This window comes from Eretmochelys imbricata, chromosome 2, assembly GCF_965152235.1.
Source record: "Eretmochelys imbricata isolate rEreImb1 chromosome 2, rEreImb1.hap1, whole genome shotgun sequence".
Lineage (NCBI taxonomy): Eukaryota > Metazoa > Chordata > Testudines > Cheloniidae > Eretmochelys > Eretmochelys imbricata.
This window is the reverse complement of record NC_135573.1, coordinates 18,384,315-18,406,333: the sequence shown is the minus strand read 5'-3', so window position 1 is coordinate 18,406,333 and position 22,019 is coordinate 18,384,315. Positions and strand designations below refer to the sequence as shown.

General features: G+C 41.6%; 1 protein-coding gene across 3 annotated transcripts in view; it reads right to left on the bottom strand.

Annotated features, from left to right (window-relative positions):
• ASAP1 (ArfGAP with SH3 domain, ankyrin repeat and PH domain 1) overlaps positions 1 to 22,019 on the bottom strand; it is a 333,180-nt gene that overhangs the window by 56,046 nt on the left and 255,115 nt on the right. For all 3 annotated transcript variants that reach the window (XM_077809790.1, XM_077809791.1, XM_077809792.1), the window contains 6 exons: positions 20,820 to 20,953; positions 12,791 to 12,882; positions 11,053 to 11,239; positions 8,346 to 8,431; positions 2,107 to 2,222; positions 1,735 to 1,802 (listed from right to left, as the gene is read on the bottom strand). In XM_077809790.1, the coding sequence (XP_077665916.1) occupies positions 1,735 to 1,802; positions 2,107 to 2,222; positions 8,346 to 8,431; positions 11,053 to 11,239; positions 12,791 to 12,882; positions 20,820 to 20,953 (683 nt within the window). The remainder of the gene's footprint in view (positions 1 to 1,734; positions 1,803 to 2,106; positions 2,223 to 8,345; positions 8,432 to 11,052; positions 11,240 to 12,790; positions 12,883 to 20,819; positions 20,954 to 22,019) is intronic.

Genomic DNA, 22,019 nt, shown 5'->3' with positions numbered 1-22,019 from the left:
CTATCAGAGGCTCATTCACTTGCACATCTACCAATGTGATATATGCCATCATGTGCCAGCAATGCCCTTCTGCCATGTACATTGGTCAAACCAGACAGTTTCTACGTAAAAGAATAAATGGACACAAATCAGATGTCAAGAATCATAACATTCAAAAACCAGTCGGAGAACACTTCAATCTCTCTGGTCACTCGATTACAGACCTAAAAGTGGCAATTCTTCAACAAAAAGACTTCAAAAACAGACTCCAACGAGAGACTGCTGAATTGGAATTAATTTGCAAACTGGATACAATTAACTTAGGCTTGAATAGAGACTGGGAGTGGATGTGTCATTACACAAAGTAAAACTATTTCCCCATGTTTATCCCCCCCCCACCGTTCCTCAGACGTTCTTGTCAACTGCTGGAAATGGCCCACCTTGATTATCACTACAAAAGCTCCTCCCGCTCTCCTGCTGGTAACAGCTCACCTTAAGTGATCACTCTGGTTACAGTGTGTATGGGAACACCCATTGTTTCATGTTCTCTATGTATATAAATCTCCCCACTGTATTTTCCACTGAATGCATCCGATGAAGTGAGCTGTAGCTCACGAAAGCTTATGCTCAAATAAATTTGTTAGTCTCTAAGGTGCCACAAGTACTCCTTTTCTTTTTGCGAATACAGACTAACACAGCTGCTACTCTGATTCCAAACAGTTTCCTTCAAAAGCAAGAAGGAAAAATTACTTACAGGTTGTTCTGATTCTCCGAAAATTCTTGCAGAATTCTCATTATTAGGTTTCTGGTCTAGTGGAAAATTCCCCAAGCTCCAAAACTTCTGGCCCTCTCAGACACCAATAGGTCTACGCAATGGCACTGCCCAATCAGAGCTCCCCTTAGGTGCCCCTGGAACATTCTGACTGCATTTACCAAAGGAGCTCCCCTACAGGAGATGTCTAAGAGTTTTAACCATCACTGCTCCAGCTTACTTCTGTAACCCACATTGGGTGCGAGTTTTCCTTACTTTCACTCACTGCCCCTTAGTTTCTTTGTTCTTTAGGAGCTCAATATTGAGTTGTTTCCATTTCTCTTTTCAGGATTTCTGAAGATGAAGATGTCTAATTACTCCATCAACAAATATGATCTGTGCTCCTAGTAGCAAATCTAAGGGGAGACCAAGACCTGACAAGTCTTGATATGTGCACCATCATTTTACTGGCCTGATTTGAGGTCCTGGCAGAAAGGCCAACAGGGAGAACATGTGTCCTATGAGATACAGTAAGGTGCAGCCAAGATGTCTCAGACTGAGGAAGAGGCCAGAACTGAGAAAGATGCACAGCTCCTAAACTGGATCTATAAAAGTAAGAGCTGTAGCTCTGCGGGTTAAAGTAGATAAAACATTTGTTGTAGAAAGCAAGCTTCTTCACTGACCAGTCATAAAGAAGCTGGCTGGAATGTTCTGAGGGTGCAGCACACCCAGTAGGGCAGAACCCTCAAGCTAAGCTACAGAAGACCCAGAGAATACACAACAAAAACAAACAAAAACTTAAAAGCAAGGTAGTTTCCAGCCTGGAGACTGGAAATCCAGGAGTGAGACTCCTACATAGACAGTATCTTTAGAAAAAGAAAAAACTTCTCTTCTTTAATTTGTGACATTATTTAATTTTAAATATTTTAATAATTTCTGATTTATCTTAATTCTGCCAGTGTTTTGAGATGCTGGGTGTTTAAAAAACAAAGTTTTTTTCTTACCAGTTCTTCACACTGAGTAGCTTTCAGTCTCTTTGCTATGTCCAGAGCTGTCTCTCCAGCTTGGTTTACTATAAAATAAGTTAAAAAGCTGAATAATTTTATGTATACATTATGCTGTAAAATCTCTCTGGAACCATACATTAACTTGCAATTCTTCGAAAGAAAATATTTGAATAAAAATATTTAAAGCCTATTTCCTAGCTGAATTCCTCTTTTTCTTCTTGGTAGGGCATTTGGGTCATAGATACGTGCTTAACACAATTTTCATTTTTGCTTGGTAAATCAGTTTTTACACACTGGTATACAAATAAAACTGCATAAACTCATATTTTAGGAAGAAAAATTTCAAGTATCACATATTAGCGAGCTTACCTATATCAATAGTCGGTTTGCCTCTCAAAAGCAATTTCAAACATTCAGGTTTATTATATATACTGCAGTAGTGTAGAACTGTATTCCCCAAAGCAGTTTGTTTATCCAGGTTTCCACTAAACAAAGTAAAGAAAAAAAGAGAAAAAAAATCATACGCATGTTCAGTCCCAAATTTGTCATCTGTATATTGTATCTTATTATGGACACCATACATGACAACATACATAACTTCTGAAAGAAAACGTGTATTTTAACAAGTAACTACCCTTTTCTGTCTAACAGTAACTCTTATTCTGTGGCTGCACTGCTTTCAGTGAAATACAGTGTAGGAGTTGTGTGCCTAGGCACATGGCTCTGGAACCCTTTTTGAACAGTGGCTGAAAGTTATAGAGTATAAATATTTTCTCTGCGCCTACATTCCAAAGCCCAAGGGTATGTGCCCTGCTCCTTATACAGGTACCTTAAGTTCCTCTCTATTCGCCATCAAGAGTGGTCAACAAACCCAACTCCTGTTTCTCAGGCATGTTAAACTATCAAATCTAACTTTGTATCTTAACAAATACTTTCTATTTGGGGCTCTACAAAATTCACGGCTGTGAAAAACACATCATGGACCGTGAAAACTGATCTCTCTCATGAAATCTGGCACCCAGCCGAGGGCTCATACCCTACGGAGGGCTCCAGCTGTTAGTCCTAGCGGGCATGGTGAGGGATGAGACTTCCTCTTCCCTGCAGGGGCTGCTCCCGCGGTGGATCAGACCCACCTCCAGGAACCTTCCCCAACTGCAGGAAGCACCGCAGTTCCAGCTGTCACCTCCCCTCGGTGTAGGGAGAGGCTACGGCTCCTTGAGCTGTCACCTGCCCCCAATGGAGTAGGAGACTGCTGGGAAAACTGGTCATATGGTAACCCACCCCCCCCTACCCTGCAACCCTCACTTCTACGCTGATGCTGGTGCTGGCTTTAGAGCTGGCACCCGACCAGCAGCCTTCCTCTCTGGCTGCCCAGATCTGAAAGGTGGATAGAAAGCTGGCTAGACTGTTGGACTCAATAGATAGTGATCAATGGCTCCATGTCTAGTTGGCAGCCGGTATCAAGTGGAGTGCCCCAAAGGTTGGTCCTTGGGCCGGTTTTGTTCAATATCTTCACTAATGATTTGGAGGATGGTGTGGATTGCACCCTGTTTGCAGATGACACTAAACTGGGAGGAGAGGTAAATATGATGGAGGGTAGGGATAATATACAGAGGTCCCTAGACAAATTAGAGGATTGGGCAAAAAGAAATCTGATGAGGTTCAACAAGGACAAGTGCAGAGTCCTGCACTTAGGACGGAAGAATCCCATGCACAGCTACAGACTAGGGACTGAATGGCTAGGCAGCAGTTCTGCAGAAAAGGATCTAGGGGTTTCACTGGACGAGAAGCTGGATATATGAGTCAACAGTGTGCCATTGTTGCCAAGAAGGCCAATGGCATTTTGGGATGTATAAGTAGGGGCATTGCTAGCAGATCGAGGGACGTGATCATTCCCCTCTATTCGACATTGGTGAGGCCTCATCTGGAGTATTGTGTCCAGTTTTGGGCCCCACACTACAAGAAGGATGTGAAAAAATTGGAAAACGTTCAGTGGAGGGCAACAGAAATGATTAGGGGACTGGAACACATGACTTATGAGGAGAGGCTGAGGGAACTGGGATTGTTTAGTCTGCAGAAGAGAAGATTTGATTGCTGGGGGGATTTGATAGCTGCTTTCAACTACCTGAAAGGGGGTTCCAAAGAGGATGGATCTAGACAGTTCTCAGTGGTAGCAGGTGACAGAACAAGGAGTAATGGTCTCAAGTTGCAGTGGGGGAGGTTTAGGTTGGATATTAGGAAAAACTTTTTCGCTAGGAGGGTAGTGAAGCACTGGAATGCGTTACCCAGGGAGGTGGTGTAATCTCCTTCCTTAGAAGTTATTAAGGTCAGGCTTGACAAAGCCCTGGCTGGGATGATTTAGTTGGGGATTGGTCCTGCTTTGAGCAGGGGGTTGGACTAGATGACATCCTGAGGTCCCTTCCAACCCTGATATTCTATGATTCTATGAAGGCAGCAGGGCAGAAGTAAGGGTGGTAATCCCACGACTGCCCTACAATAGCCTTGTGAGCCCCGCACCCTGAAAGCCTTTTGGATCGGGACTCCAAGGGTTACAACACCATGAAATTTCAGATGTAAACATCTGAAAAAGTGAAATTTTGACTAATTTAAAAAAACCCTGGCCATGAAATTGACCAAAATGGACTGTGAATTTGGTAGGGCCCTATTCATGTTGTTAGATTTAGTTTAGGTTGGAAAGTCACAGCATTTCTTTTTTTTCTTTTTGACCACTCCATTCCATTTTTGGTAGTTTTGTGTCACCTTGCCCAAAGTGGTGATCTTGTTTTAAAACAAGGTTTGATATATGTCCCTCTTTTCCTGTGGTCTTCCCACATACTTTTATCTGAGAGTGTTAAGCCTGATGGTGGCATACCTCTCTCTTAGTGGGACTTTGTGGAGTCAATGTCAAAAAGAGAAAATCTTCATTAATGCACGGTAAAGCCACTAAAGATTTTACACGGCAGGAGACTGATTTTTTTTTTTTTGGAATTTGGCTCCCTTGTGCATATGTTGCATTTTTTATTACTGTCTGCTCCATACAATGACTAGAATAGAGTCCTCATCTCAAGCTGAAAAACCTGCACATCAGCCTTTGGGCTGTAGCACCCTTTATTACTGCTGTGTCTAGTTTCATGGGGAATCTAATATGTGGACAGACCAACCGTATCCTTGCACCTCTCCCTGACTGCATATTGGGGTGAATGGGACTTCACTAACACCCAAAAGGTGCAGACAGCCAGAGCAGCTTGGCCCACCATATCATCAGAACATGAAGCAGCAGAGAGGCTTCCAACTTCCTTACTGGAAGGGGTAAGAAAACCAATCCCCATCCTCATGAGTCTTAGAGGTAGCAGGAAGATTAAGCAGGAGTCACCAATGACCAGACCTCTTTCAGAGGCTGTCCTCTTCTTTTGCTGGAAGCCCTTGCCTGACAACAGGGACTTGGAATGAAAGTGTCCAATGAGACTGTGTCACTAGCATGACAGGATAATACTCTTCACCATTTATGGAAGTTTGAGTTTTTATGTGTATATTTATGAAAATCAAAGAACAGTCTCAGGGCAGATCTACACTACTGCTTAAGTCGATCTAACTTATGTCGCTCCCACCCCACTCCCCACCCCGAGTGACACAAGTTTCACGCTGTGCACACCGGCACTGTACTGGCGGGAGACACCCTCCTGCCAGCATAGCTTCTGCTTCTCACTGAGGTGGAGTAATTATGCCGATGAGAGAGCAGTCTTCCGTCAGCATAGCACATCTTCACCAGACGCACTACGGCAGCGCAGCTGCACTGATGTAGCTACGCCAATGTACAGCTATAGTGTAGAGTTGCCCTCAGAAAATTATAAATGATTAGAAGAAAAATATATAAGGTGGCTGGCCAGTGTTGTTCATGCCAAAGAACCAGTGGCTGGCTCTTTTTGTTGGAGAAGTGCACTCCAATTTTGAGTTTAACATGACAAAGAGTGACAACTGACAAAAAAAAATCTGACTATATAGATGAGAACATTGACATAAAAGATCATCAAGTGAAGATTTCATAACTAAGCAGAATCACTTCAACTAATCACTGTGTAAAGTATCAAACCATCTGAAAAACCAATAATAATAATTTACACTTTTAAAGCATTTTCCAATTGATGGTCTCAAAGTGCTTTGCAAACATTAATAAATTAACCCTTAAAACACTTTTGCTAATGTAGGCAAGTAACATTTATTCCATTTGACAGATGAGAGAAGTGAAGGGTCAGAAACGATGAGTGACTTTCGCAGGGACATGTAACAAGTCAATGAGAGATCTAGAAATGAAACCCATTTCTAACTTCAAGTCCCGTGCTTTAACCACAAGACTAAGTTTCCTCTCTTATACAGACTATATAAAGTTTGAAGTAGCTACATGAGTTACTGGAAAGGAGAAGGGAAAACAAGTATAATTAAGACTGTATTCTGAAGGTTAACAGGAAATATCAGCTGTGTTAGAAAAAAACAGGCTGTGATGAGTCTACTGATCATCTTCTAGCCCTTAATTACTGCTACTGTGCTAAAACCCACAATTTGACAAGACAGCAGCAGCTCTTTGTTTTCTTCACTCAACAGGAAATCATTAAAAGTGACATCAGATCTATTTAGTCAGCTCACTGCACAACTGTAAATATCATATCAGAAATAATCATGCTGCATTGTATATGAATTGATTTTATTTCCTTTAGAGTGTGCATTTTCACTAAAAGAAAAGGCAGACTTGTGGCACATCAGAGACTAACAAATTTATTTGAGCATAAGCTTTCGTGAGCTACAGCTCACTTCATCGGATGCATTCAATGGAAAATACAGTGGGGAGATTTATATAAACAGAGAACATGAAACAATGGCTGTTACCATACATACACACTGTAATGAGAGTGATCAGGTAAGGTGAGCTATTATCAGCAGGAGAGCGGGGGGGGGGGGGGGGGGGGGGGGGGAACCTTTTGTAGTGATAATCAAGGTGGGCCATTTCCAGCAGTTGACAAGAATGTCTGAGGAAAGGGGTGGGGGGGGGGAATAAACATGGGGAAATAGTTTTACTTGTGTAATGACACATCCACTCCCAGTCTTTATTCAAGCTTAAGTTAATTGAATCCAGTTTGCAAATTAATCCCAATTCAGCAATCTCTCGGAGTCTGTTTTTGAAGTTTTTTTGTTGAAAAATTGCCACTTTTAGGTCTGTAATCGAGTGACCAAAGAGACTGAAGTGTTCTCTGACTGGTTTTTGAATGTTATACTTCTTGACGTCTGATTTGTGTCCATTTATTCTTTTACATAGAGACTGTCCAGTTGATGGCATATATCACATTGGTAGATGTGCAGGTGATTGTGATAGTGCAGCTGATGTGATTAGGCCCTATGATGGTGTCTCCTGAATAGATATGTGGACACAGTTGGCAATGGGCAACGGGCTTTGTTGCAAGGATAGGTTCCTGGGTTAGTGGTTCTGTTGTGTGGTGTGGTGTGTGCTTGCTGGTGAGTATTTGCTTCAGGTTGGGGGGCTGTTTGTAAGCAAGAACTGGTCTGTCTCCCAAGATCACAAAAGCTTATGCTCAAATAAACTGATTAGTCTCTAAGGTGCCACAAGTCCTCCTTTTCTTTTTGCGGATACAGACTAACACAGCTGCAACTCTGAAACCTGTCATTTTCACTAAGTTTTCCTTGCCCCTGTCATCACATCCTCTCTACACCATAAAATATCTCAACATCCCATTGATAGTTTGAGAACTTGCTACTTAACACTGCTACACCATCTACAGTAGGACCTGAGAGTTACGAACACCAGAGTTACAAACCAATCGGTCATCCACACACTTCATTTGGAACTGGAAGTACATAATCAAGCAGCAGAGACAAAAAAAACCTGTTTCTGTGTTTGTTTCTTTTAAATTAATGTGGTTAAAAGCAGTATTTTTCTTCTGCATAGTAAAGTTTCAAAGCCGTATTAAGTAAATTTCAGTTATAAACTTTTGAAAGATCATAACATTTTGTTCAGCATTACGAACGTTTCAGAGTTACGAACAATCTCCATTCCTGTAGTGTTCGTAACTTTGAGGTTCTACTGTATTGCATTTTCCATAGTTTTAAACCTACTGTTTATTAAAATGTCCATCTTTTCCTAGGTTACTTTTATTCATTTACTTCTTATTTTCTGAGAGAAAAAATGACTATATCTTTGTTTTCACTGTCTTGCTTTCCTTGAATTATTCTATTCCTAATTTTGGAAGCTTTCTTGCCATCTCTTTTCCATATTATCTATTTGCATTGATTTTCCTTTGTCATAACATTTCCCTCAATGTTTTCTCTTTTTTTCCCTACTCTATCATATAGTGTCTCTTTCTCTACATAGTTCATGTACCTACTGTTCATGTTTTTATTCTTTTTCCCTTTTTTATTGCTTTACAACACAAAGGTCAACTCAAGTTAGGAATTCTATTCGGATGCAACATCAAAATACTAAGTAGTATGATCATTAATAAAAACAAACATCGTACAAAGCAATGTAAATGATGAGAATGATTTTGAATTGGTAAATTTGTCATTAAAGTTACTCTGGTTAACAAGTGAGCAATCCATACCAGTTTTGTACAAGAAAGTCAACCAGATGAAGGGAGGTTTGGTCAGCAGTCCGGACTGCTAAATGAAGTGCTGTTTCACCTGGCTCCTAAACACATGAAAAAAATGTACAAGATTAAACACTTTTGGACTCTCTTCTATGCAAAGATTATCACGGTTAATCTCCTACTAAATTATACTTTAATCACTTATCTTTGTATTAAATATTTAAATAGAGAAACTATTATGAAAGCTATGATGCAAACAGCTTTTGTTTCTCACTCCTTATGGGTGCTACTTTTCCCAGGAAGTAGTATCCCCCTCCTTTTGCTGCCATCACCCTCTCCAACCAGCTTTCCTTTTGTATCAAGTTTGGTCTAACCATTGTGCACAATCCTGAAAACACCAGTAACCATTACTCCTAGTAACAACTGCAATTAGTCCCTTCTAGCAGGAGTATGTTCTCCTCCCCCATAAGAACTTGTAATACTGGGTCCTTAGACCGTAAGCATCTTCTGGGTAGGGAACCATATATATGACTGTACCATATGCCTGTAAAACCTGCACAACAATTGTGATGCTGGTGAAAGGATTATGATTGATAATGGTGAGATATACAAAGAAAATAACAGAAGCCAAAATTTTTAAATACAAGTGCATAAATTTAGACATCTGAATCAAAGCATTCTGATTTTCAAAGGAACTGAGCACTCAACTCTCATTGAATTCGATAGGAGCTGCGAGTGTTCAGGACTTCTGAAAAAAATCAGTCATTTTCCTATTGAAGAAAACAATGTTAACAGAAATGTTGCATCATGATCAGCACTTAAGGAAAGAGAATGACTGTTTCATAGTATACAACACACACAGAGACTGGCATGTATTATTGCTTTAAAAGGAATACACCTTGAAAGAATTTTGTGTCATTTTAATAGGGTGTAGTGTAGCTGCGCCTGTAATGTAGACCAGGTCATCAACTCGCTAGTCTTTTATAATGTATTTATCAGACTGCTCTCTGAACACAACAACAGACACCCCTAACATTTAAACTATAATAAAGAAAGAAAGAGAAAATATGCCATCATTATTTATTATTTCTTTTCTGGTAGTGTCCAGAAGCAGCAGTCAGGATCAAGACCTCTTTCTACTGGGCACGTTACAAACATATAAAGATAATCCCTGCTCCAAAGAATTTACAGTCTAGATAGGGACAAAATGCAACTATTGGGAGTTGACAACTTCAGTAATAGGAACACAAAGTTGCACATACTAGCTATATGCATAAGTTACAGGCTTTAAGGTTTTTTTTAAAAAACACATAATATAAAAATGTTGATGGGCCTGTACCAGGCTATCTGCTGAGCCATTATCATTAAGTATCTTATTGTGAGCATCACAGAAGAGATGATTTTTGAGAAGTGATCTGAAGGAGAACAGATTAATGACTTTGTGAAAAGATTCAAAGAGGGTATTCAGTGCACATGGAGCAGCAAAGAAAGTGCTTAACATGAATGTTGGAGGCTGCCCCTGTTGTCAGAGTAGAGGCATCTGTTCACAACATGACACAGTCAGATAAAAAAAAAGTAGGTAAGTAAGAAGAAACTGAATTGTGAACAGCCTTGAAGGTAAAGACCAAAAGTTTGTGTCTGATATGGAGAAAGGTGACCTGTTGGCGGGACTCCTTTTTCTGCGGAAAAGGACCTAGGGGTGACAGTGGACGAGAAGCTGGATATGAGTCAGCAGTGTGCCCTTGTTGCCAAGAAGGCCAAAGGCATTTTGGGATGTATAAGTAGGGGCATAGCGAGCAGATCGAGGGACGTGATCGTCCCCCTCTATTCGACATTGGTGAGGCCTCATCTGGAGTACTGTGTCCAGTTCTGGGCCCCACATCAAAAGAAGGATGTGGATAAACTGGAGAGAGTCCAGCGAAGGGCAACAAAAATGATTAGGGGTCTGGAACACATGACTTATGAGGAGAGGCTGAGGGAACTGGGATTGTTTAGTCTGCAGAAGAGAAGAATGAGGGGGGATTTGATAGCTGCTTTCAACTACCTGAGAGGTGGTTCCAGAGAGGATGGTTCTAGACTATTCTCAGTGGTAGAAGAGGACAGGACAAGGAGTAATGGTCTCAAGTTGCAGTGGGGGAAGTTTAGGTTGGATATTAAGAAAAACTTTTTCACTAGGAGGGTGGTGAAACACTGGAATGCGTTACCTAGGGAGGTGGTAGAATCTCCTTCCTTAGAAGTTTTAAGGTCAGGCTTGTCAAAGCCCTGGCTGGGATGATTTAATTGGGGATTGGTCCCGCTTTGAGCAGGGGGTTGGACTAGATGACCTCCTGAGGTCCCTTCCAACCCTGATATTCTATGATTCTATGACTCAAAAAGAGGACACACATCAAAAACGACTGATTAGGGAGAAAGGTGGATGTCCCTGAATACAACACTCAGATCTGGTCACCACATTATTTACCTTTCAGACTTTTAAAATGTACTAGACTATTCTTTGAGCACATATACAAACATTCATAACAAATCTTTTAAACTGTACAGGAGAAGGCAAGAGAAAATACACTGGCAGGAGGATAAGCCAGATCAGCTAAGATCTTTTTCATCTATGATTCTAATAAACATCATTCTCCCATGTACTTATAAGTTATATCACTATTTTAATTGATGGCTTCCAAAAATAATGTTCTTAACTTACTCAATATTGTTTATCTGATAAGCTTACCTGTCCAGGCTCTAACAGTGGCTCCATTAGCTCTACCCCCTCTGCATAGACTTGAATTAGTGCAAGTAGATCCCTGGATTTGACAGCCTCGAGTAGTTCATTCAGTTTAGCTGCTGCAGATACACAAGTCTTTCTAGAAAACTTATGATCTACATACTTAGCAGTGATATATTCTTTACGTGCAGTCCTGGGAGGAAAAAAAACAGAACTTGGTCTAGAATTCTGAGCAAAAGGGATCTCAAATGGACTGATAATTTAGGCTTAAAATCAGAACTCAGCTTGCTTAAACTGAAAAGTGAGGACTGATTGTATAGAAAAAGATCTGATAACCCCATTTAATATATAATAATTTAATCACTATGCACGTGACACACTATTTGCAAAAAAGAGGTCCAAAATGAAGTAAACAAGCATCTTACAGTATCCTGCCTTTTCAATAATACATGAGGTACAGCCTTTGATTTTGGGAAATCAGTTTAATTCAAAACTGAAGATGCAGAAGACAATTTTTGTAATAGGAAAATACATGTAAAATACATCAACTTGTTCAATTGTGTCAATTTCAAGAAAAATTATGAAGAACAATTGAACAAATTGGTGCATCTTTCATGTATTTTCATATTATGAAAATTCCCTTCTGCATCTTCAGTTCTGAACTGAACTGAGTTCCCAAAATCAAAGTGTGTAACTCGTGTGTGTGTGTGTGTGTGTGTGTGTGTGTGTGTATATAGGCCAGGAAATAGAACGATAGTCTAACAGATTTTTGCCATTACTATTTCTGTGATTCTGTTTGTTTAAAACAAGGGTTTTCTCCTTTCTGACCATCAGCTACTTGCCTTATAGTAACTGAACTGATGATATAAAACTGAGTTTACAACAATTATTTCCAAGGCAATTGACTTGTATTATAAACAGAGGATTATGACTTTGCTGCATAATCAAGGAGAAGAAGGGTTGAAAAGAAAGCTTTTTTTCAAGCTAAACATCTTCCATAATAGTAAAGGGAAAAACAAAATTACTGTCCAATTACTGCTGTTTGTAGAAATGCCCTTTTTTCCAAGATTTCTCTCGTATGACAATCCCACTTTAAGGTTAAAATCCAGTTCCCAGCAGGGCTCTTGGTGGAGTGGAAAGGAATTCCCTCCTTAGGCCACAAGAGTGGGCTGCGCTCTGTGAAGACCACTTTAGTTTAGTGGCTGAGATAGGTTCTATGGGACCTTACTTCCCCTGACTGCAATGATCCTCTGGTCTTGCCCACTTACAGAATAACTAAGCCACCACTCCCATACTCCTCAGGAGCTGAACTTCTCTGCATGACCTCCAGAGGACAATGGGGCTGGATTTATCCATAAATTAATACGAAAAGATTCATTGTTAGTGACTCCATTAGAGTTTATCACATGATCATGAATTACAAAACCAAACAAATACTGTAGCATATTCTAAGGAGACACAACCCATCACGTATGAACACTGTAACTGCCTGTGAAGTAAATTCAAGAGCAAATTTGAAGAGAAATAATGACCAGAGAAGGGATTTGGAATTCCGTAATGAGAAATTTAGCAGTCAAGATTGGCAGGTGGAATGAAACAAAAATTTTTGCCATCCTCAGACAGCTTTTTCTTTTTTAACTTCTCCCTTGACTTGATTATACTTAATATATCTCATTATGGAAAACCTATCTACACATATATACTCCATTCCAACTGTACACTGGGGAAGTGTTCATGTACTTACATATCACTTGATGGAGTGGGTTTGGGTGAAGGACTAGGTAAATTCCCTTCCATTATATCATTAAAACAATTATTTCCTACATTCTTGGCCAGCTGTAGAAAAAACAAAAGCACATGTTTTCATAATTTGCTATTGGTCTCAAATTTTCAAATAAGACTTTTTTTTAAAAAAATACAGTGCCTTTTTCTTATTAGCAGCAGAGGACAGTACAAACAACAAAATGAATGCATAGCATTAAAGTTCAATGTAGGCTATGTCTACATTTGGAACTGGGTGTGCAATTCCCATCTCAAGCAGATGTACTCATGTTAGTTCTGATCGAGCTAGCATGCTAAAAATATTTTAATTGTGGTAGCAGTTGCACAGGATAGCCATGCCGAGTACAAACCTGCCTGGACCATGTGGGTACTTGGGCTAGCCCATTCTGCCACGTGCCATGCTACTATGACTACACTCCTATTTTTAGCACACTAGTTCAATCAGAGCTAGTGCGATTATGTCTGCTCAAGATGGGAATTGCCCCCCCAGCTCCAAGCATAGACATAACCTTAATGGATTGAAAGATATTCTTGTTACTCACCTTATAGTAACTGGAGTTCTTCAAGTGGGGACCCTATGTATATTCCATGCTAGGTGCACATGTGTTGCATGTGCCTGAAACAGGAAGATTTTTCATTAGCAGTGTTTGTTGGTTCACATCTGCACCCTCTGCCTCCTCATGCTCTGAAACAAGAGCATATGAGGTGGTGTGGACTGAACGTCTCTTCAATTCCTTTTGTACTGTGAATCACCTTAGGAAAGAATCCAAAGGAGAGGCAGGATAGTCGAATACGTATAGAGCCCACGCATCTTGAAGAACTCCAGTTACTATAAGGCAAGTAACCAGAATTTCTTCTTCAAGCGATAGTCACTATGTGTATTCCACTTTACGCGGCTCATAAGCAGTTCTTACTGAGGAGGAGGAGGAACTCTGCTGTATCACAGATTTCAGGATCGCTGTGCTGAAGGATGCATCTGCTGAAGACGCTTGTGCCAGGATGTAATGCCTAGTAAATGTATGCATAGAGTCTCATGTTGCTGCTCTACAGATTTCCAGGAGGAGATCCTGAAGAGATGCCACTGAGGATACCTGGGCTCTGGATGATTGGACTCTGACACTCTGTGGGGGAGCTATTGCTGCCAACTCATAGTATAGCTGGATGCAACCTGAAGCCATTTAGGAAGTCTCAGTGAGGAGGTAGCTTCCCCTTTCATATGGTCAGCACAGGAGATGAATAATCTAGGAGATTTCCTGAAGGGTTTTGTCCTCTGCAGGTAAAACACTAAGGCTCGACAAACATCCAGAGAATGGAACTTCCTACCTTCTCTGGAAGGTGTATGACCTGATTTAAGTGGAATTTGGAGGGAATCTTTGGAATGAATGTAGCGTATTACCTCAAAGAGACCTTATCCTTATGGAACGCCCCGTAGGGAAGGTACACTCCATAAGAGCCCCAACCTCACCAAACTCTTCTGGCAGACATAACTGCAGTCAGAAAGGCCACCTTTATAGACAGATGAAGAAAGAAGCAGGAGGCTAAAGGTTCAAATGGAGGATTCATGAATGTTGCAAATATGAACAGGACTGAGGTCCCAAGCTGAAGTAGGTTTTAGCACCAGAGCAAAGGTTAAGGACTTTTGAAAAAACTCATTATCATAGGGTGGGTGAAGACCAAAAAGTTCTCCACCAGAGGAAAGAAAAAGGAGTTAATGGTCACTAAATGCATTTGCAGCAAGCTGAAGGACAGACCTGATGTTTTTAAAGAAAGAAGGTAGTTCAGAATGGGTAGTATCCCTGAGCCCTGTGGAGGTACAGTAACTCCTCACTTAAAGTCATCCTGATTAACGTTGTTTCATTTTTACATTGCAGCCACCTGCTTTGTCCACTGCTTGCAGAGCTAGATGGTGGGGGCTTGGAACCAGGGTGAACCAGCAGCCCCCCATCAGCTCCCTGCTCCCTTAAGTTCCCTGTGCAGCAGCTGCCCACCAGGCTATCAATTGACGGGCAGTTCAGCTGTCCCTCCCCGCACTGCCATGTGCTGCTCCTGCCCTCTGACTTGGAGCTGCTCCCAGGAGCCTCCTGCTTGCTGTGCAAGGTGGGGTGGAGGTGGGGAAAAGGGGTGTTAATGTCAGGGTGTTGCCCTCCACAACTCCTGTTCCCCAGCTCCACAGAGCCGGAGGGGGGACACACACGACAGGGCTCGGGACAGAGGAAACTTGCTGGCAGCAGCTGCTCTCTTAACTTGCTGATCTACTTAAATTGATCTACTTGATTTAGTTGGGGATTGGTCCTGCTTTGAGCAGGAGGTTGGACTAGATGACCTCCTGAGGTCCCTCCCAACCCTGGTATTCTATGATTCTATGAAAAAGGTAATGTACTTAGAGTGGGGCCAGCGTACTTCTCTGTCTCACACAGGGTGTGTGTCTGTCTCTCTCTGCCATGCAGTCTCCCATTCATGCTGCCTTGTAGAGTGTGAGGCTACATTAACAACAATGTGTTAACCCTTGAGGGCTCAGCAGAGTGCTAGTTCATCATTTAGCAGCAAGGCCTTCCCTGGGAAATATCCTACCCTCTTCCACCCTCTGACTTCACCACCTTAACCAAACTTCACAATCATCATTGCTGTATACAGTATTAAACTGTTTATTTAAAACGTATACTATGTATATGTGTGTGTGTATACATACATATACACACACACACACATACTTGCTCTCTCTCTCTCTATACACACACACACACACACTATAAAATATAGACTTTTGTCTGGCAAAAAAAATTTCCCTGGAACCTAACCCCCCTCTGTACATTAATTCTTATGGGGAAATTAGATTCGCTTTACTTGATTTCGCTTACAGTAGCATTTTTCAGGAACATAACAACAACATTAATTGAGGAGTTACTATATCTGATGGCGTTGGATGGAAAATCTCTTATTTTGCAGCATAACATTTTCTTATACAGACTTTCCTGCTATTATTAAGGACGGATTTTACTGCCTTAGAACACGATCTCTCTAAATTCATCATCCATCCAAATACCAAGCTATCAAATAGAGGGATGCTGGATTAGGATGGGCGGTCTTCCCTTTGTCTTCAGTCAGCAGATTAGGAAACAGCTGGTTTTGTATGCATGGACTTGAAGCTGTCCAAAGGATGATAGCAAATCAAAGCTACCTCAGCCACCAGGGTGCTACTAGGATGATTGATGCTGTGTCTTGCTTGATTTTCCTCAGGATTTGAGATAAGAGGGGAATGAGTGGGAGAGCTCTGATCAGTGTACTAGGAAGGCAAGTCCTCCGGAATTGTGTCCCTGAGCTGCACCAGAACAGTAGTCCGGGCATTTCTTGTTTTCTTCCGACACAAAGGCATCCACAAAGGGAATTCCCACTGTCAGATGTGCTGTACCACTGAGTTGTGAAGCATTCAATCGTGGTCTCTGTGGATGTTCCTGCTGAGGCTGTTCCCTAGGATGTTCAGTACTCCCATGAGGTGCACTGCTGAGAGACAGATCCGGTGCCAGATGCATCAGTTTCACAGCTTGATCACCTCTGAGGCATACACTCTCGAGTTTATATAGTATACTATAATCATATTGTCTCACATGACCTGAACATACAGGGCATGGATGAATGGCAGGAATCTTTTGCAGGCTTTGTGTACTGCTCGCAGTTTTTTGTGAATCTTGGATTCTTGCTGGGTCCATTTTTGAGCCATTTTTGCCCAGATGCACACCCAAACTCTATAGGGAGGCATCCATAATTAGCTTCTTTGTGTCTAGATGGGAAACAAAGGGAACCCCTACTCACAGCTTCTCCGTCTTCCCATCAGATGAATGATGTCAGAATACGGTGGGGAAGTGAGACTTGCTTGACCAGGCTATCCCTGCTCAGAGCATAACCACACCTGAAAACACTGGAAATGGAGCCTTGCAAAGGGAGTCAACGTACAGGGCCATCTGGCCTAGGAGGATCAGGCAGGATTGCACTGTCATCTGAGGGCTCAGTCAAAGACAGATGATGAAGTCCCTCAGAGCTTGAAATCTGTCCTGGGATAAGTATGCTTTGGCTGTAATTGACTCCATAGCTGCTCCAATAAAGTCTATCATTTGCATGGGAACTAACGTGGATTTTTCTAGGCTCCCTAAGGATTGAAGGACACTGACAAGGGATAGGACATTGACTGCACTTCTCTGTATGACCAACCCCTGAGCAGCCAGTTGTTGAGGTAGGGAAATACTGGAGTGACCTGGTTATGTAGGTATGCTGCCACAATAGATAGTACTTTTGTGAAAACTCTCAGGATGGTTGAGAGACATAAGGAAGTACTCCGTATGGATAAAGGTTTAGGCCCACCATAAAGTGCAGGAACCTCCTGTGTGCTGGACATATGTGTACATGGAAATAGGTGTCCTTTAAATTGAGAACTGCAAACCAGTCATCTTTCTTCAAAGAGGAGATTAGAGAGGCAAGATGACCATTCTGAATCCTTAACAGTGGATGAAGACATTCAGTTGTCTGAGATCCAGAAAGGGTATTTCTGGGAATGAGAAAACATCGTGAACAAAATCACCTTACCTTGTACTGAGGAGAGTCAAGCTATATAGCTCCAGCTGGAGCATGGATCTACCTCCTGTCTGAATATCCTCCCATGAGAGGGGGTCCCTGAAAAGAGATCGGGAGGGATGTTTTCTGGTAAGGATGAACAGAAGTTTTATAAGATATCTGGTGGTGACAATTTCTGGGACCTATTAATGCAACATGATATGATGCCATGCTGGGGAGAAATGGGCCAGGTGGCTACTAAATGAAGTGTGGATGCAGGAGGGCTGGTTTGTGACTCTCAAGGGTCCCATCAAAAAGATTTCTTGGCAGGAGCCTGGGGCTGGTGAGAGAATGACAGAGACGTTCTGTCTGCTGCACCGCACTCTGGTGCTTCCTGGAAGGCTCATCGGCCCTTATGTAGTAAAAGAGCTGAAGTGGGACACTGCTTATACAGTGGTGATGTGGAGTATTTTCTCTAAGATGCTGGGATGTATATACTCAAGGTGCAGAGGGCTGCATGACGGTCCTCACAAATATACAATGACTCATCCATTTTGTCACTGAACAAGTGGTTGCCCTCAAAGGGAAAGTCTTCCAAAGTGGCTTGAACTTCCTTTGGAAACCCAGAGGACTGGAGCCATCAAGTTTGTCTCGTGACAGTAGAAGTCTCCATGAAGTGAGAAGTGATGTCTACTGCATCTAGCGAAGCTTGAAGGAACGATCTAGCTATCACCTGACCCTCATCGATCTGGTTTGAAAATGCGATCAAGCTTCTCGGGTTGGTAGTTTGTGAACTCAAAAAAACTTCTTATAATTAATAAAATCATATTTAGACATCAAAGCTAGATAATTTGCAATGCAAAATTATAGGCTAGCCAAGGTGAAACTCTTCCATCTGAAGAGGTCTACTTGCTTGGTGTTCTTGTTGGAGGCAGCAGACTTAGGTTGGTGTAGTCTGTTACATTCAGTGATGGCCTATACAACTAGAGAGTTCGGTGTGGGGTGTGAAGGTAAGTTTTTCGTCCTCTTAGAAGGAACAAAGTATTTCTTCTCCATTCTTTTCAGAGTGGGGGGCACAAGTGACTGGGTTGTGCTAGACTTTTTCTGGCCAGCTCTAATATGGCCTTGTTGATTGTAAGTGCCATCTTGCTAGGGCTGCACTCTGGAGGATATCTAACAACTTACAAGTGGTATCCTGAACTTTTTCCAGGGGAATTTGGAGTGCATCTGCAATTCTTCTCAGATCTTGGAACTGCTTATAGTCACCGCATGGTGATGGCGAGGAAGGTGCAGTAGCCTTAAGAGGAGATGAAAATAAAAATGCTGCTGGGGAGAGTAGGTCTGTTGGTTCAAGTTGCTCCTCCTCCACATAGTGTTCCTCAGTGGGCTGGGGTTCTTCCTTATGAGGTGACTTCTATCTGATCCGCCGTACCCAGGAGGTCTTAGATACGGATCTCAGTGTAAAGGACCATATGGGTAAGCAGGTGGTGTTATGGGGAAGGATACCACTGGTCCTGAGCCGGGCAGCATCCTGTGGGATTGGGTGGGTTCTCAAGAGCCTCTGGAACCTCTGTTGGGGTTATTCTTGTCTCTTGGTACTGTCGGTGGACCCACTGTCTCAGTCTCAAACTTTCCAGAAGAATAAAAGTCCTCAGATTGCACTAGCGGACCACAGGTACCAGCAAATGTTCAGCAGTGTGAGCAACTCTCTGGTGATAATCGGCTCTGAGAGGATTAGTGACCCCAGATCAGAATATTCAGCCAGTTCATTGAGCACAGTACATCCAGTCCTTGAGGAAGGGGAGCAGGAGGGGCTTCTACCTACTGACAGAGCCAATGGTGCTAATTTAGATCAGGCAGTGAGAGCTGGTACTGCTGAATCCTTCTTCTTGCTGTGGGATGATACCAGCCATGCGGGTGGCTGCCTTCTTGCCCTCACCCGTGCTGGAGTTGGTCCAGGCCCTTCAGCAGTTGATAGTTTCAGGGCACTCTTGGTTCTCAGCACTGACGAGACAGGCCTATGCTTTCTGTGAGCTCCTGACACACCTATAGCAGGGTGCAGAGTCCCACCAGACTTGGAGGCAGCAGGGAAAGAAGTCCACTTCTTGGATCATGACTTGGGAGGGGATTTCTCTAGTTTTTTGAGAGAGTGCTCCCACCTGCTCTGCCTCCTGCAGTCTGTAGCTCTTCCTTCTGATGATCTGGAGTCTGGGAGCACTGTGGCTGGATAGGCACAATACAGTGACTCTGGCCAATGCACAGAAGGATCTGATGACCCAAGGTTGAACTGGGTCATCGGGGGAGTTCCACCAGGAATCTTCTGAATTGCAATGCTCGATATTGCTGGGTTCAGAGAGGAAATGAATGACAGATGATGCACTTGGAAGGGATAAGGCAATAAAAACAAGTGTGGAAGTCACTAACCAGGGAGACCCAAGGGCAGGCTACACAGGACTTGAAACTGGGGATCTCGGGCATACTAAGTACCCAATTGAGGGGTAAAACTCCTACTAACAATATATAGCTAAATACTAAAAACTAAATAACTAGAGAATGGTAAACTATTTAAAAAAAACCTGGAATTTGAAGCAGGAACGTTAGCAAAGTTGTAGACACTTGGAGAGGTCCCATCTCAGACAAGGGGTGGTAAAAAGGAACTGGAGAGGTGGTCAGGCAGCACCACCCTTTATGCACTCAGTTCAGAGCACAAGGAGGCAGAGGGTGCAGGTATGGATCAATGAACACTGCTAATGAAAAATCTTCTGGTCTCAGGCACATGGTGTGCATGCGCACCTCGAGTTGAATACACATAGGGACCATCATTCAGAGAACTTCAGAATTACCTGCTACTTAAATCCTAATAATTTTTACATGTTCTCCCCACCCCCCACACACTTTTCACAATTTCCTATGCAAAACATAAATCTTTTTCTAGGTCACACATATTTTGTTTGAAACATGTCAAACTTCACTTTTGTCTTCTCCCACATCCAGTTCACAGTATCTCTTAACATCAGTGCAGGATCTTTCCCTTCAAATTACAGTTTCATCCTATGCAATTTAATGGCAACATTCTGAACTCTCTTGTTGATTGCAATTAGCTTCCTTTCTCTTATCGTGCAAGGATTTTGTCAGTGGCTTTTGATTCAGGATCAAGACTACGTACCAAAAGGTAATATTCGAAGTATACTAGTAATGACAGCAGCAGTTAATAATACATCATTAGGGAAAAACTTGATTCATTAAGAAAATAAAATTGGTAAATGGACAGAAGTATAAGTAGTACAAGATAAATCCTTCTCCACAGTACTAGCAAAATGTGAATATACTTTTTTTTACAAAACATGTCCTTTAAAAAAATAAGTAACAGTACATTATTCTATACCTGGAAGTATCCTTTATATGCAGAGGATCTGATTAAAGATACACAAACTACAGGGACTCACCAAGAGTTCAGACGTTCCTAATTTGTCTAGTTCCAAAGACTGGATTCGAGAAATATGAACACCCATTTCCCTATGTATTCCAGAACACTCTATACAGGTTAAAATGCCCAGGTTCGTTGACAGCCAAGTTGGATCTGTAGAAGAGTTTGAGAAATAAAATACGTAGCAAATATTAAAAAGAGTGAAAGTTATTTTCTGTAAAAAACAATATTCCTCAATGAAAACGACTTTCCTCTTAGGGGAAGCAACTTAATTATGAATATCTGTTTTTTTCAAACTTCATCACCAAACTGAACCAAAAAGTTAATAAAATGCATTTTTCCATTAATAGAATTAAGTCTGTATATTCCTAAAAATCCACCACCTATCTAGAAACATCTAGGGCAAAATTTTCAAACCCAGGTGTCTAAACACATATTTAGGCACCTAAATGTAATGCCGGCCCACCAAATTTATCCATTTTGGCCTTCATTTTTAATGCTCTAAGTGTATTTTTTCATAAAGATTAAATTAAGAAACATTTCACTATAGATGGAATGGACATCCACAGAGGTAAACTTTAAACTCTAGGGTTGGCCCAGTAATAGTGCTCTGCACTGCCATGTGAGCATCCCTACGCTAAATACCCAAATAGTTCTCACATCATGTATGTTGCAAAATGAGCATGTTCAGTCCGTGAGAGGTTTTTTTTTTTTCTTGGACCACTTAACAGCAATAACATGGGCAGATTAGACAAGAAAGTCAAGTGGTTCAAAATGAGCCTCATTCAGTCTTCCTTGACCAGAGGGATAATTAAGTGCCCACTACATGAAGTCTTGAGTCAATAGTTTAAAGCAAGAAAAAAGAGGACAGATGCTTGGGACTTCATTATAATCAAGGTGGCAAAGGTTAATAAAAAATGTTTCCCCAGATTTCCAGAGATTTAAATTATAAACTACAAACTATTTATCGTCTTTCAGTATTTGAAAAGCTGTATTTTTCTATGGTTGCAATATTCTACTTACATTTCTAATGTACATATCATTGTAGAATGTAGCTACCAGTATTTCAGTATAATATTGGTATCAGCTACCTGCCAGAGACATTATTCTTCTATCTTCCCCAGTCCTCCGTTCTACCTCCCTTCTAAGGAACCTCCTTATGATACAAAAGCAGCAGCTATCAAGCACTATTAACTCAGTAGCTCAATGATGATTTATA